The 16314-nt window shown below is 36.6% G+C and overlaps 1 protein-coding gene across 4 annotated transcripts in view; it reads left to right on the top strand.

Moving 5' to 3' along the window:
• STK31 (serine/threonine kinase 31) overlaps positions 1 to 16314 on the top strand; it is a 101349-nt gene that overhangs the window by 42266 nt on the left and 42769 nt on the right. For all 4 annotated transcript variants that reach the window (XR_011487683.1, XM_070467505.1, XM_070467495.1 and 1 more), the window contains 2 exons: positions 226 to 375; positions 3960 to 4082. Coding sequence is in view for 3 of the 4 variants with exons in the window: in XM_070467505.1 (XP_070323606.1) it covers positions 226 to 375; positions 3960 to 4082 (273 nt within the window). In the remaining variant the exon portion in view is untranslated. The remainder of the gene's footprint in view (positions 1 to 225; positions 376 to 3959; positions 4083 to 16314) is intronic.

Below are 16314 nucleotides of genomic sequence, written 5' to 3' on the forward strand. Positions count from 1 at the left end.
TTAAACATATATATACACACACATATGTGATATATATGTTTACATGATATTACCAGTTACATAATCAGGACTTCTGGCCTTTAATTCTTTCTCTGTGCTGTATTGTTTTTAAAGGTTCATTTTGAGGAAGCTTAGCCACTTCTGAAAAAGTCTTTTAAGTAGAGAAAAGGTTCATTTATTAAAATGATTTGTCTACTTCCTGACTTCTTTTTGTGTTATCTATAGGAAGCTTTAAAGGTCATGAAAGGTGTAGCCCAGGGTCTTCATACATTGCACAAGGCTGATATAATTCATGGATCACTTCATCAGAACAATGTTTTTGCTTTAAACCGTCAACATGGAATTGTTGGAGATTTTGACTTCACCAAATCTGTGGTAAAAATATAGTGGTTTTATAAATAAGTTCTAGACTTCATTTAATATTATTAGGCACTTTTGCATCATATGGGAATTTATTATAAGATCTTTGCCTTCGGTTAAGGTATGTCGTGTAGTGTAAGCTATTACTCTGTTATCAGCTAGATGCTAGAGCAAGAGTTTCTAAAGTTGTGCATTAAATTTTTTTAACCATAAGTTTTAGGAGCAACCTGAAATTATAGTCGATGGCATTGACAATATTAGCATTAATTATTTTATCAGTTGGAGCTTCCCTGGTGGCTCAGTGGTAAAGAATCTGTCAGTGCAGGAGACGTGGGTTCAATCCTTGGGAGAAGGACATGGCAACCCATGCCTGTATTCTTGTCTTGGAAATCCCATGGGTAGAGGAGCCCGATGGGCTACAGTCCATGGAGTCACAAAAGAGTGGGGCATAACTTAGAGACCAAATAACAGCAAACAACAATTATGATCATCAAGAAATATTTAATTGCTGGAATACACAAGGAAAAGTAGATGGCCATCTCCTGTCTCCCTATCTGCTGGTGCTCTCCCAGTCAAAGGATTAGATTTAGATATACATGCTTTGCTATTTTTTGATTAGTGGGCATTTTTAGAAACTTGGGAATCTTAGATTCCCAAAAACTAAATCTTTTCCATTTAGTTTAAGTTCTAGTTTGATGACATTGGCTATTAATTTGGTGTCATGTTACCTTAGAAGAGGCAGTTTGTAGGAATAACATATATCAAATAGGGAGAATATTGTGATATTTTTTTCTTTCTGGTAGAGTAAGTAATTTCAAAATATAATCACAAGGGAGCATTTCTCTTTATTAAAATATAATTCACATATAATGTGTACATTTCAGTACTAATTTTAATATAGTCACAATATTCTGCATCAGTCACCACTGTCTAATTCTGAAACATTTTTATCACCCTCTGAAAGAAACCCCATACCTCTTTGCAGTCACTCCTCCTTTCTTCCTCTGTTAAGTCTCTTGGAAACCACTGATCCACTTTCTGTCCCTATGAACTTATTGTGGACATTTTCTGTGTATGGAATCATATAATATGTGGCTTTTTGTGATTAGCATATTTCAGTCTGCATAATGTTTTCAAGATTTGTCCATCTTGTAGCATGTGCCTGAAATTCATTCCTTTTCTAAAAAAATTTTTTATAACCTAACCACATTTATTTCAGAATGTATTCCAGTATCAAATGGTAAAGTTCAACAATGCAAAACTGAAACTGTTTTTGCACCAATTTAATAATTTTACACATGATAATCCATATGTTTCATTGCTACTTTCTCAATTCTTCCTACCCCTCTCCTTCCCCAGCTGTGTCCCTGAGTCCATTCTTTATGTCTGTCTCTACTGCTGCCTTGCAGATAGGTTCATCAGTACCATCTTTCTAGATTCCATATATATAATTAATATATGATATTTATCATTCTCTTTCTGACTTACTTCGCTTTGTATAATAGGCTGTAGGTTCATCCACCTCATTAGGACTGACTGAAATGCATTCCTTTATATGGCTGAATAATATTCCAGTGGGTATATACACCACAACTTCTTTATCCATTGATCTGTTGATGAACATCTAGGTTGCTTCCATGGCCTAGCTATTGTAAATAGTGCTGCAGTGAACATTAAGGTACATGTGTCTTTTTTGATTATGGTTTTAAAATGCCCAAATAGTATTTCATTGTATGGATGTACTGTACTTTGTATTTACATTCATCAGTTTGTGGGTACTTGGGTTTCTACTTTTTGATTATTATGAATAATGCTTCTGTGAACATCAGTATCCAAGTTTTTGTGTGGAGATATGTTTTCCTAGGGAAGGAATTAGTGGGTTTTATGGTGGATGTCTGTGTTTCACTTTCTAAGAAACAAAGCTGTTTTCCAAAGTGTCTGTACTGTTTTACATACTCATCAGTGATAATATGAGGATTCCAGTTTCTCAAAATCCTTGCCAATATTTATTGTGTGTGGAGTTCCCCTTTGACTAGTAAAAGTCAGAATGCTTTATATATTGGTCATCTGCAGGTCATAGAATAATGCCACCTGTTTATGTACAGTTTCAGTGGTTTTCATGTGGTACCTCAAAAAGATGAGAAAATAAAAATGTAAAACTGTAATGAAATGCTTGATTATAGAGAATTTATACAAGTAAAATTTGCTGAAAGGTTTATATTTATTTGAAGATTAGGATAACATCTTAAAAATAACTGAACTGTGTGTTTTTAGAAGTTCTCTATTCTTAGGAATCCTGATTAGTTTACCAAGGCATGCCATTCTCCCAGCTATAAATACGAGTCCAAGGTATTCTTCCTGTTTTATACTGATTTGTCAGCTGTTACGTGCGTGCTCAGTTGCTTCAGTCGTGTCCGACTCTTTGTGACGCCCCCCCAGCCAGGCTCCTCTGTCCATGAGACTTTCTAGCAAGAATACTGGGGTGGGTTGCCATTTCCTCCTCCAGGAGATCTCGATCCAGGGATCGAGCCCATGTCTTGTGTGTCTCCTGCACTGTGGTGGATTCTTTACCACCACAGTGGTAAAGAATCTGAGCCACTGGGGAAACCCTTAAAATGATATATTCTGAAATATGGATTGAACTCACCTCTTGCTTCATTTTTTCACCCTAATTTCGGTTGAGGTACTAACTCAAAGAAGAGTAATTTGAAGAGTAGTCCATAGTCAAAAACATTGCTTTTCAGACTTTACACTGCATGTGATTCTCCTCGGAATCTTGTTAAAATGCAGTTTTTAGAAATTGAGGTGAAATTAGTATATGACATTATATGTTTCAAGTTTGCATAAAATTCAGGTTTTTATTCAGCATTTCTGCAGTGGAAATTTTGTGTTTCTAAGAAGTTCCCAGGTGTTAGTATAGCTACTGGTCTTTGGAAGTATTACTCCCAAACTATCCTACTCTGAGAAACAAGGATAAGGATGGTAGGAGAAGATAATTAACACTTAGTAATTAGTGTGGTGATTAACTTTACCTTTACAATAACTCTAAGGTAGTTACAAGTTAATTTCCTTTGGACAAATTAATTTAGGCTCAAAGAGATTAAAGCCAAAGGTCATATAGCAAGTAAATGACGAAGTGAGTATTGCAGTCGAGTTTATCTGAATCCAGGGTTCATGTTCTTGTCATTGATCATCCTTTTGACACATTAGAAACTGTATACTTAGAAAATGGTCAGTAGGGAAGGAAAGTGTGTTTTTAAAAATTACTTATAATTTTCAGAGTTAGAAAATAGCACTACCTCTTGCCCTTGTGAAGTGTATTTTTAAAGAAAGTACTAAATTTTATTGATTCAGTGATTCTTAATATTTAATCTGGAGTCTACAATGTGCAGTGTAACCATAGTCTCACTGTTAAATTTTCATGAGACTGATTTTAAGAGCTGTTTATAATAGTGGAAATTAGGTTAAAATATTTCAAAGCGGAGAGAGAATAAAATATTTCAAATGAATATTTTTTGTGTTGATTAAATGCAAATCGCTTCACAGAAAGCTGCCTCAACTGTGTTGCCTCTAAAATATTTGACCTACTGTTTTTGTAGAGTCAGCGAGCCTCAGTGAACATGATGGTTGGTGACTTAAGTTTGCTATCACCTGAACTGAAAATGGGAAAACCTGCTTCTCCGAGTTCTGACTTATATGCTTATGGCTGCCTTTTATTGTGGGTATGTTATGTTTTTATTGAAACAAATCAGTCATTTTGTTGTTGTTAAGTGCTTAGTTGCTCACTCATGTCCAACTCTTTGCCATCCCATGGACTGTATCCCGCCAGACTCTTTTGTCCATGGGGATTCTCCAGAATACTGGAATGGATTGCCATTACCTTCTCCAAGGGATCTTCCCAGCCCAGGGATAGAACCCAGGTCTCCTGCATGGCAGGCAGATTTTTTACTGTGATCCATGAGGGAAGCTCAAGATTGCCACCACTGAGCAGCTAACACTTTCACTTTTCAAAGGAAAACAATGAGGAGAAAAGATCATTTTTGCCTTTATAATAATGCATTATACAGGGATATACAGTGTGTGTAGATATACACATACAGATGTGTTATATTTCAGTGTAAGAAAGTGATGATGATCTGAAGTCATTTTCTTCAATATATTAAAATGTCTCTGAACATGTAGAGACTCTTTGCGACCCCATGGACTGTAGCCTGCCAGGCTCCTCTGTCCATGGGATTTCCTAGGCAAGAATACTGGAGTGGGTTTCCATTTCCTTCTCCAGGAGATCTTCCTGACCCAGGGATTGAACCTGCGTCTCCTGCATTGGCAAGCACATTGTTTACCCCTGAGCCACCAGGGAAGCCCCATTGGAATACTACTAAGTAATAAAAAGGAATGAAGTATTAATACAAGCATGCCTTGTACTATTGCTCTTCACTTTATTGCACTTTGCAGATACTGTGTTTTTTATATGCTGAAGATTTGTGGCAACTCTGCATTGTCAGATTATGGTTGGCATTTTTTAGCAATTAAGTATTCTTAAAGTGTGTACATTGTTTTTTAGACATAATGCTATTGCATATTTAATATGCTATGGGAAACCAAAAAAATTGTCTCACTCTTTTATTGCAGTTTTCACTTCATTGCAGTGGTCTAGAACTGAATTCTCACTGTCTCCAAAGTATGCTTTTATACCCAGTAACATGGAGGAATCTCAAAATAATTCTTTGAAGTTAAAAAAGCCGAAGGAAAGAAAGAATGCATACTTATGGTTCTCTTTATATAGAATTCTAAAAAGTGCAGACTTAACCAACGGTGATAGGAGATTTGCAGTGGTCTGGGGTTTGAGGATAGAGGGGCAGGGAGGGATAGATTACAGAAGGGCACAAGGAAATGTTTTTGGTGTGATCACCATGTTCATCAATAGTGATGATGAATTTGTAGGAGTATATATCATAGATACTTTAAATGCACGTGGCTTAGTGTACATGACTTACACCTCAATAAAGCTATTATTAAAAGGGTGTTTATACCTACCCAAGTAGTAATCAGTGGGAATCCCATGCCTCAGTTAATCCTATGTAAGTTTTAGTCTTATGTTGTCATATGTATTTAAAGTTGTCTGGTTTCATAGAACCATGATAGCCATAGAAATGATTATTGTACTGGCATGATTTTTGTCATTGCTTCAGTAATCTCTTTATTCTTTACATCATAAGGATGAAAGTAAATGTCTCAAATGTTCTTACGTTCCTGAGAGTTATCATAAAATATCACTTAAGTATGGTAATGGCACTCTTTATTCCATCAACTTCCTTTCTTCATTAACTGGTAGTAAAGAGCTTTATGAATGTGACACTGTTGTGCTGAATTCCTGCTCTTCTGTAATGTTAACTGAGGTCTTTAAAAAATTTTATTTTTAAACTATCTTGTACAGTTGAGTGGATTTTAGTGTTCAGTCCTGTGAATTTTAACTTGCTGTAGATTAGTATACTCATCACTACAATTAGGATACACAACAGTTCCATAACTTAGGGAAAAAAAAAGAAATCTTACGTGTTGTCCCTATTCTCGCCCCCTAACCCTTAACCCTTAGCAACTGCTGATCTTTTCTCTATCACTACAGTTTTGTCTTGTTAAGAAGGTCATATAGATGTTAACTTACAGTACGTAACCGTTTGAGACTAGCTTCTTCACTCAGCATAATGACTTTGAGATTCATTCAAGCCTTGCAGTATATTGAGAGTTGACTCCGTGTTTGTGGCTGAGTACTACTCTTATTACGTGACTGTACCAGCTTTGTTTATCTGTTCACCTGTTGCAGGACATTTGGATTGTTTCCAGTTTGGGGATATTCCAAATAAAATTTTGATGAACATTTAGGTATAGGTTTTTGTGTGATCCTGTTTTTACGTCTCTGGAATAAATTCTCAAGAGGGAGACTGTTGGGTAGATTGTAACTGTATGTATAACTTTGTAAGGTGCTGCCAGACTTTTTCAGAATGGATACACCATTTTGCATTATCAGAACCAGCGCTGTCTGAGAGTTTCAGATGCTCTGCATCATTGTTAACATTTTAATGTTTTAGCAATTCATGTATCTTTGCCTTTTCATATGCAGTTTAGAAACAGCTTGTCTATACATGCAGAAAACCTCTGTGACTTTGCTTGGAACTGCATTAAATCTGTAGATCAATTTAGGGAGAATTAGCATTTTGAATAATTGACATCTTTATTAAGTCCTTTAATTCTCAAATCCATTTATTTAGGCCTTTTTTAATTTATTCTATCAGCATTTTGTTATTTTTGAACTTAGAGATCCTGTATATGTGTTAGATTTTATACTTCAGTATTTAATTTTTTGGAGCTATTGTGATACCGTAAAAAACTAAAAAACTGTTTTTTAGTTGTTCAAGTTCTTTTTAAAAACAACTATTTTATTGGTAGGAAAGTAGGTTACTACCAAAGTTTACAGATACTTTGATCTTCCTCCTCAATGAACTAAGTAAATTACAATAGAAACCACAGTGTAAAATATATAAAAGGGCAAAAAAGTCAGGACCCAAGGGCTGTGCTTCAAAGTTAAGCTGGAATCATTAGCAAAGGATCTCATTTCCAGAGTCATGAATAGATTACTGTTACATTATGACTTTTAAAAGTTTTGGAATAAGCAAAAGTAAAAGTTAACAGCTTATTTAATGTTAAAACACTGGAATACTGACTAAATATTTTGGGATGTATCATAAAAGATATTTTGCTTTAGGATCATTTTTGTTGTGAGACCCATATTAAATGACAGAAACATTCTGAAAACTGCCTTTAACTACAGAAAATTTTAGTGTTTGAGTGTTGGCGACCCTCCCACCTCCAGCAGTAAGTCGTCTTTCAACTGGTACATTCTTAAAGTTGCTTGTATTAAGGTTCTTTTTTATATTTCCAGGTTATAATGAAATTCTTAAAGGCATTTCTAGAAAAATTAGAGCAGTTCTGATGTGATACTAAAAAAAAAATTTGTGGGTGCTACTGCGAGGAAGCAGAATAATTTTAAAATGAAGAGTGAATGGTTTTTTCTTTTATTCAAGTATCGCTTTTTCAGTTTGGTCTTCTTTAAAATGCAACTCTTTTCCCCTTGCTTTAGTTTTCTCCTAACATACTATTTATGTCTTTGTCTTTTTATCATCTGCTTCTATCCATAGAATGTAATCTCCTTTTAGGCAGCTTGTCTGTCTTGTTTGCTACTGTGTCCTGTGCCTAGAAGTGTTCTGGGGTAGTGCTCTCACTGGAATAGTAACTGAACAAAAGCATGCCTTTGTGGGTAGCAAATTGGACATTTAAATTTTAGCCATAATTATGTGCTAAAGTATTGGTTTTTTCTTCTTTTTTTTTTTAATAAAATATTTCTTGTTTCCTGGGTGAAACAAGATCAGTAGATGAACTCTCCACCGTGGCCACTTGCACCTTTCTTTGCAAACTTATTTGAAGATTCTCTTTTTTATTCCAACTCCAAAGATACTCCTAGAAGATGTTAGTGGCCACGTTGATCACCCATTGAACAGCTTTGTTGTTGTTCAGTCTCTCAGTCATGTCTGATTCTTTGCGACCCCATGGACTGCAGCGCGCCAGGCTTCCCTGTCATTTTTTGGACCTTCTTAACAATTTGAGACCCATGCCTTCATGAAATTTTAGTTACTTTCCAAAACCAGGATTTTGTGATTTCCTATAATTTTTCTTTTACGAAAGTAGTAGAATCCAATCCAGTACATTTTATCTGGACAAGACTTTCTATCTTCTCATTTTACTATAACTACTCTTATATCTACTGTGTGTTTGTTAACTATCTTCCCTTCCTGCCAAATCAATCGGCAACCTCCTAGCTTCTCTTCCTTTATTCTTCATCTTTGGACTTCATCTTTGGACTACCCTGTAGTCCCTTTGACTCCTATTCTTCTGCTTAGCCTCTTTACACAGTCTTCATTTTTAGATGTTTTGTAATCTGTTTTATATGCTTTTAGAAAAATCCTTTCCCTTTAAGGTTTTATTTCTTGAGAACTTTATAAAAGATACATGTATTTGATTTTTCTTCAAAGTATGACCAAACATTATATTTATTCATTTAAGGACAATATTGGGCTTCCCTTGTGGCTCAACTGGTGAAAGAATCCACCTGCAATGCGGAAGACCTGGGTTCGATCCCTGAGTTGGGAAGATCCCCTGGAGAAGGGAAAGGCTACCCACTCCAGTATTCTGGCCTGGATAGTCCATGGGGTGGCAAAGAGTTAGACACGACTGAGCAACTTTCAGTAACTAAGGCCATTATTATGTCTGTTTATAACATGGTGATAACATCTTCCCTTGTTGGGAGCACACAGTGCATGTCTGGAACTAAAGTACTTACTAAGTACTTTTTGAACTTTATCTCATTGCTTTCTCCTAAACAGTTGTGTGAAGGGAGCATATCATTATCCCAAGTGTAGACGTTAGGCATGTGAGAGTCAGAGAAGGATACCACTTCTTAAGTAATGCCCTATTGCAGAATTTCTGTGTCTTGAGGCTCCGTGCAAGACCACCTGCTGCATTCACATCACATATACAGCCTTGGAGGTACAGCCTTCACTGAAGCCAATTGATGAACAGTTGCAGAAGGGGCTCAGGCTTCAGAGATAAGCCACTAAGTGCCATTGCATTGACTACTATGAAGACCCTTACATTTTACAATGCCCTATTAAGGCATCTCCAACCTTGAGTTCTTTAATGACACATCCTCCTTCTTGGATAGATGTGAGTAACACTTACGTTTAAAGTTCAGGTATACCTTTGACACATTATGCTTCATTTTGATATTTAATCCCCAGATTAGAGACAAGGGAAAAGTAATATTCCATGTGTTTTTCCTGTTAGACTCAGCTAATGTGATCAATGATGAGTGCCTCTCAAAAAATACTCCAATTAAGAGAAATCTCAGAGAAGGAAAATGGATGGCAGCCCCCTAAAATCTGGAAGTGATTCTAACATCATAATTAAGTAGACTGAGTGGAATAGATCTCATTATTATGGAGTTGGGTGTAGGAGAATTAAGGGTTCCAAGCTGATGGAACTACTAACATCTCTAATGCCCTCTGTGCAGGAATTTCGTATGTTCCTGGACTTGCTCTGAGATCCAACCAAGAATCTCAGACTTATCATTGATTTCTTATTGGATTCAAATGCAGAGAACTTGGAGTTCACGTCTCAAAGTGTGATGTGAAGGATCATTTATAACATCTACCCATGTTTTTACTTTTTTCTTTGTTCTTGTTCCTGATGTTCCAGTGTTTCTTCTTTTATCATTTCCTTTCTATTTTAAGAAAAGGTAAGTCTTCTGATGAAAAAGTCTTTAGTTTTCCTTCATCTGAGAGCATCTTAACTGCACCTTCATTTCTGAAGAATATTTTTTGCTGATAGAGAATTCCGAGTTTATAGTTCTTTTCTTTCATTGCTTAAAAAATGCTGTTCAGCTTTCTTTGGACCTTCTTGGTTTCTCATGAAAAATCCACTGTTATTTGAATCATTCCTCTGTAGGTAATTTTTTTCTCCATCTGGTTTTAAGACTTTTCTCTGTCAGTATTTTTCTGAAGTTTGATTATGATGTGTCTTAGCATGGATTTCTTTGGGTTTAACTTTGTTTGGGGTTTGTTTAGCTTCACTTTGTTTTTCAGCAAATATGTGAAATTTGGTTCAGCTATTACTCCTATAGTTTGTTAGTCCTACACTCTTTTTCTGAGATTGATGATACACATTTTGAATCTTTTGTTATTGTCCCACAGGTCATGAGTCTTTGTTCATTTTCTTTCTCTTGTTCAAATTGGGTATTTTGTGTATTTCTGTCTTCAATTTCATCGGTGCTTTCCATTGTCATATTTATTCTGCTATTGAGCCAGTCCAGTGAGTTTTTTCTTTCTGTTGTTCTGTTGTTGTTTTTCGGTTCTAAAATTTCTATTTGATTTTCTCTATAGCTTCTGTCTTCTTTGCTCAGGCTTCCTTTTTTTTTGTTTCTTTCATGCAGGTTTCTAATTGGTCTCTAAGCATTGTTATGATCGTTACTTTAAAATCTTTGTCAGATAATCCCTATATCTGTGTCATCTTGATGTCTTGATTATCTTTTTCTCATTTAAGATTTTGTTGGTATTTAGTTTGACATGTGATTTTTAACTGTAGCCTGAACATTTCTGGTATTATGTTCTGAGAGTGTGCATCCTATTTAAACTTTTTTTTTTTTTGCAGACAGTTACCCTGTTTAGGTGTAGTGTACAGTTTCAGATGAGATTGATCTGCAGCTCTCCTCTGAGCTCAGCTGACAACACCTCAGCAAAAGTGAAATGCTGATTTGCACTGCTTTGCCTCTTCTTGCTCCTGGTGGGTAGGAGAGGAAATCATCTCTCCTGTTGACTCCTGTTGATACTGAGGAGAGGGGGAGCAAAGTGTTAAACTATTACTGCCTTGTTGCTGCCTTGTGAGGATATAAGTTTCATTTCCACTGGCGTGGTCCTGCTGACTCTTGGGGAACAGAGAGGGAAGATAGAGTGCTGGCTAATAGTGCCTACACTACTTATCCTGCTTTGTTGCTGCTGAGGGTAGAGTAGAAGATAGCTCTTTGCTGGGTCCCATTGGCAGTACAGTTTGGGTAGATTGCAGCTAGTGCTATCATATACAACTCTGTTTTGCCTCTTCATTGATGGTTAGGATGGAAGTCCAACTCCCCACTCAGCCTTGCTGACACAGTTTTTCCGTTGGTATTTGGCTGGAATAGAGGCTATTACTATATTCTTTGCAGCCAAAGATGGAGAAGCTCTATAGAGTCAGCAAAAACAAGACCGGGAGCAGACTGTGGAACAGATCATGAACTCCTCATTGCCAAATTCAGACTTAAATTGAAGAAAGTAGGGAAAACCACTAGACCATTCAGCTATGACCTAAATCAAATCCCTTATGATTGTACAGTGGAAGTGAGAAATAGATTTAAGGGACTAGATCTGATACACAAAGTGCCTCATGAACTATGGACGGAGATTTGTGACATTCTACAGGAGACAGGGATCAAGACCATCCCCAAGAAAAAGAAATGCAAAAAAAGCAAAATGGCTGTCTGAGAAGGCCTTACAAATAGCTGTGAAAAGAAGAGAAGCAAAGAGCAAAGGAAAGATATTCCCATTTGAATGCAGAATTCCAAAGAAGAGCAAGGAGAGATAAGAAAGCCTTCCTCAGCGATCAGTGCAAAGAAATAGAGGAAAACAATAGAAGGGGGAAGACTAGAGATCTCTTCAAGAAAATTAGAGATACTAAGGGAACATTTCATGCAAAGATGGGCTCAATAAACGACAGAAATGGTATGGACCTAACAGAAGCAGAAGGAATTAAGAGGTGGCAAGAATACACAGAAGAACTATACAAAAAAAATCTTCATGACCCAGATAATCACAATGGTGTGATCACTCACCTGGAGCCACACATCCTGGAATGTGAAGTCAAGTGGGCCTTAGGGAGCATCACTATGAACAAAGCCAGTGGAGGCGATGGAATTCCAGTTGAGCTATTTCAAATCCTAAAAGCTGATGCTGTGAAAGTGCTGCATTCAATGTGCCAGCAAATTTGGAAAACTCAGCAGTGGCCACAGGACTGGAACAGGTCAGTTTTCAGTCCAGTCCCAAAAAAAGGCAATGCCAAAGAATGCTCAAACTACCACACAATTGCACTCATGTCACACGCTACCAAAGTACTGCTCAAAATTCTCCAAGCCAAGCTTCAGCAATACATGAACCGTGAACTTCCTGATGTTCAAGCTGGTTTTAGAAAAGGCAGAGGAACCAGAGATCAAATTGCCAACATCCGCTGGATCATCGACAAAGCAAGAGAGTTCCAGAAAAACATCTATTTCTGCTTTATTGACTACGCCAAAGCCTTTGACTGTGTGGATCACAATAAACTGTGGAAAATTCTGAAAGAGATGGGAATACCAGACCACCTGACCTGCCTTTTGATAAACTGTATACAGGTCAGGAAGCAACAGTTAGAACTGGATGTGGAACAACAGACTGGTTCTAGATAGGAAAAGGAATACATCAAGGGTGTGTATTGTCACCCTGTTTATTTAACTTATGCAGAGTACATCATGAGAAACGCTGGGCTGGAAGAAGCACAAGCTGGAATCAAGATTGCTGGGAGAAATATCAATAACCTCAGATATGCAGATGATATCACCCTTACGGCAGAGAGCAAAGAAGCACTAAAGAGTCTCTTGATGAAAGTGAAAGAGGAGAGTGAAGAGGTTGGCTTAAAGCTCAACATTCAGAAAACTAAGATCATGGCATCCGGTCCCATCACTTCATGGCAAATAGATGAGGAACAGTGGTTGACTTTATTTTCTTGGGCTCCAAAATCACTGCAGATGGTGATTACAGCCATGAAATTAAAAAACACTTACTCCTTGGAAGGAAAGTTATGACCAACCTAGACAGCATATTACTTTGTCAACAAAGGTCCCTCTAGTCAAAGTCTGTGGTTTTTCCAGTAGTCATGTATGGATGTGAGAGTTGGACTGTGAAGAAAGCTGAGCACCGAGGAATTGATGCTTTTGAACTGTGGTGTTGGAGAAAACTCTTGAGAGTCCCTGAACTGCAAGGAGATTCAACCAGTCCATCCTAAAGGAGATCAGTCCTGGGTGTTCATTGGAAGGACTGATGTTGAAGCTGAAACTCCAATACTTTGGCCACCTTATGCGAAGAACTGACTTATTTGAAAAGACCCTGATGCTGGGAAAGATTGAGGGCAGGCGGAGAAGGGGATGACAGAGGGATGAGATGGTTGGATGGCATCACCTACTCAATGGACATGAATTTGGGTAAACTCTGGGAGTTGGTGATAGATAGGCTTGGTGTGCTGTGGTTCATGGGGTCTCAAAGAGTCAGACACGACTGAACAACTGAACTAAAAGCATTTTCTGTTCTATAAGACCCTATTCCCAGTCCTTTGACTAGGTGTAGTAGGCTTTTCTTGGGACTTTTTTGGTCTGTGGATCCTGCCATTTCTGGGTTGCAGACTTCTCTAGCATCCAATTTGAGATATAGGAGAGTCAAAAATAAAACCCGGGGAATTCACCGTTGTGTCATTTCTTAAGTCCCAAGGTTCCTCGTCACTTCACCTTCTTCTTTCCATTTTACCTTCTCACTTCCACTTTTCTGAGTCGTCTTAGGTTTGTTGATTGTGTTTTATTCAGATTTAAGAGCAGATACTAGTGTGTAATGGGAGCCCTTGAATACCTTGGGAAGTGAATGGTTTTGCAGAATGACACCCCATCAGTCTGTTAGGTCCTCAGCTTTCTTTTAGTCCTTTCACCTGCCCACAGCCAGTTCACTCTCATATTTCTCTCAGTGATTATACGTAAACATTTTAGTGCTATCCTCAGGCCCCTGCCTAAATTTCATCCCCATTCATTTAAGTAGACTTGACTTAAAAAAAAAAAAAAAAACACCAGATCACGGTAATGTGCTTTCCATCGAATTTCAGTGCTTCTGTCTACAAACTGGTTGTCTCTTTACCCAGTTTTCTGTCTCCCACTCCTGTCTCAGAGAATTAAAGTGCTCCTTCTTCATTGCAAGCCTTCTGTATGTGCCCACAACCCATTCTCTATCCTGTTCTTGTACCTCACTTTTACCATTCTTCTGTCTTCACTGTATCTTTAGTCTATTTCTCTAATTTGAAGGTCTTTCCTTCAGCCTCAAATTATGGGTAAGTCTGATCTATCTGAAAAATATCTACAGTAATTATTTTCTATGACACATCACCTACTAAATTCTTTTTTTGCCTTATATTTGGGCATTTCTTTTAATCCTCTTCAGCACTGCTTATCTATTAAACATTAGCATTTCTAAGGATTTAGCTCACAACCTGCTGAAGTTTTCACTTACAGACCTCCCTTGGATGGGATTTTTTATTTTTATAACTCTTGTGTCACCTGTTTGTTGTGATTCTCACATTTAAGAGAGTAAATCTTGAATGATTTGCCTTGTTATACAGCAGAAACCAACACAGCATTGTAAAACAGTGTTCCTCCGATTAAAAATATATCAACTAATTTTTAAAACAGTAATCTAGTCTTTTGCCAGAGTTTCAGCATTGTATATATATATATATATATATATATATATGTATATATATATATATATATGCCTGCCTTCTGGCTAACTTTACCTTCATTTACAAAATACCTTGTCTTGTTCCAGAAAGGCTATAAGGCAGTTCATGGGGGTATTGAAAGCAGAACAGGACAGTATATATTGAGGATAAGAAGAAAGAAAAGCAGGATGCGGACATAAATGCACACCACAAAAACCTATTTAAAGCTGATAATATACAATGTATATGTTGCCATTCCTTCTATGCTCATAGTAGACACTGCAACATGATGATATCATGTTCACTGATCTCTTATATGACCTCAAACGGCGTCCATTAAGAAGTAGCACTGACTGATCAGAGTTGGTATTTAAAAACAAGCCTGTTTCCCATCCCTGATGAATGAGTCACTAGGATAGCTCTTACCTTTCTTCCAACCATTATGAGAAACCAAATCTATTATACAAATCATTATCCCTCAGGTAAAAGCAAGTCAGTCAGAACAAGCACAGTTACTGCCTTAACTGTTGTTGTGGAAAGTTTTACATATTTAAAGCAATGGAAGAAATAAGGAAACTCCCTATCTTCAGCCAGATTCAACTATTGTCAACATTTAATTATAGTTCTTGATAATAAGACCAGGGACCCTCATAGAGACAGTATATACATTGCTAACTATATGTTCTAAGTTACCTGAAATTAAACAAAACAAAAGTAGATAACACTTATGGAGTGTGTGGCATGCATCAGTTATTTTTAAAGTATTTAACCACTTTAAGTCTTAAAATAGCCTTACAAGTGAGGAACCTGAGGCAAAGAAAAATGAGGTGATTTGTCCCAAATTCCCATGGTTGGTAATGAGTGGTTTTGTGTTATTTGGATAAATGCTCAGAAGTAGAATAGCTGGGTCATATAAAAGTTCTGTTCCTAATTGAGGATCCTCTGTACGGTTTTACACAGCAGCTGCACTAATTTACAGTCTCATCAATAGTGTACAAAGGTTCCAAGGTTCCTTTTTTTCCACATCCTCTCCAATGCTTGTTCTTTCTTGTCTTTTTGATGATAGCTTTACTCACAGTTTATTCTGCTGGTATGAATGTTTTAACAGTTTGACCAAAGTGCTGAAGCCTTTTATTTACATTCCTTTACCCTACCCACTTTTAAGTATCATTGTGTTGCACATCAGAATAGTGTTATAACTTCTGTTTCAGTCATCATATGTGATTTAGGAAAACTCATGATAGGAAGGAAAGTCTTAGGTATTTATTCATGTGTCTGTTCTTTACATTGTCATTTCCTCTTTTCTAATGCTTCAATACTCCTTTTTTAGAAAAATTATTTCCTTTCTGTTTGAAGTATTTCTTTAGCCATTCTTTAAGTCTCATTTGTCTCATGACAAATTTCTTTAGTTTTTCGTCATCTGAAAACTTCTTAATTTCACCTTCTTTCCTGAGAGTTTCACTGAATATAGAATTTGTGGTTGAAAATTCTTTCTTTTTATCAGTTGAAAATGTGCCACTTATTGTTTCCATGGTTTTGCATGAGAAATTCTTTTTTATTCAAATTTCTGTTACTGTGTAGGTAATGTTTCTTATGCTTATTTTCACTTAAGATTTTTTCTTTGCTTTCAGTTTTCATAAATGTTAATTAATTTTAATTTCATTAATTTACTTTCAGTTTTTAGAAATATGGTTAGTTTTCTTTGAGTTTACCCTGTTTGAGTCATCTTGTTTTTAAAACTGGGTATTTTATATTAAAGAGAATTACTAATTTTTATTGTGATACTGTGATTGTGTCAAAATAAGA

The sequence above is a fragment of the Odocoileus virginianus genome, chromosome 1 (genome assembly GCF_023699985.2).
Source record: "Odocoileus virginianus isolate 20LAN1187 ecotype Illinois chromosome 1, Ovbor_1.2, whole genome shotgun sequence".
NCBI classification, from domain to species: domain Eukaryota; kingdom Metazoa; phylum Chordata; class Mammalia; order Artiodactyla; family Cervidae; genus Odocoileus; species Odocoileus virginianus.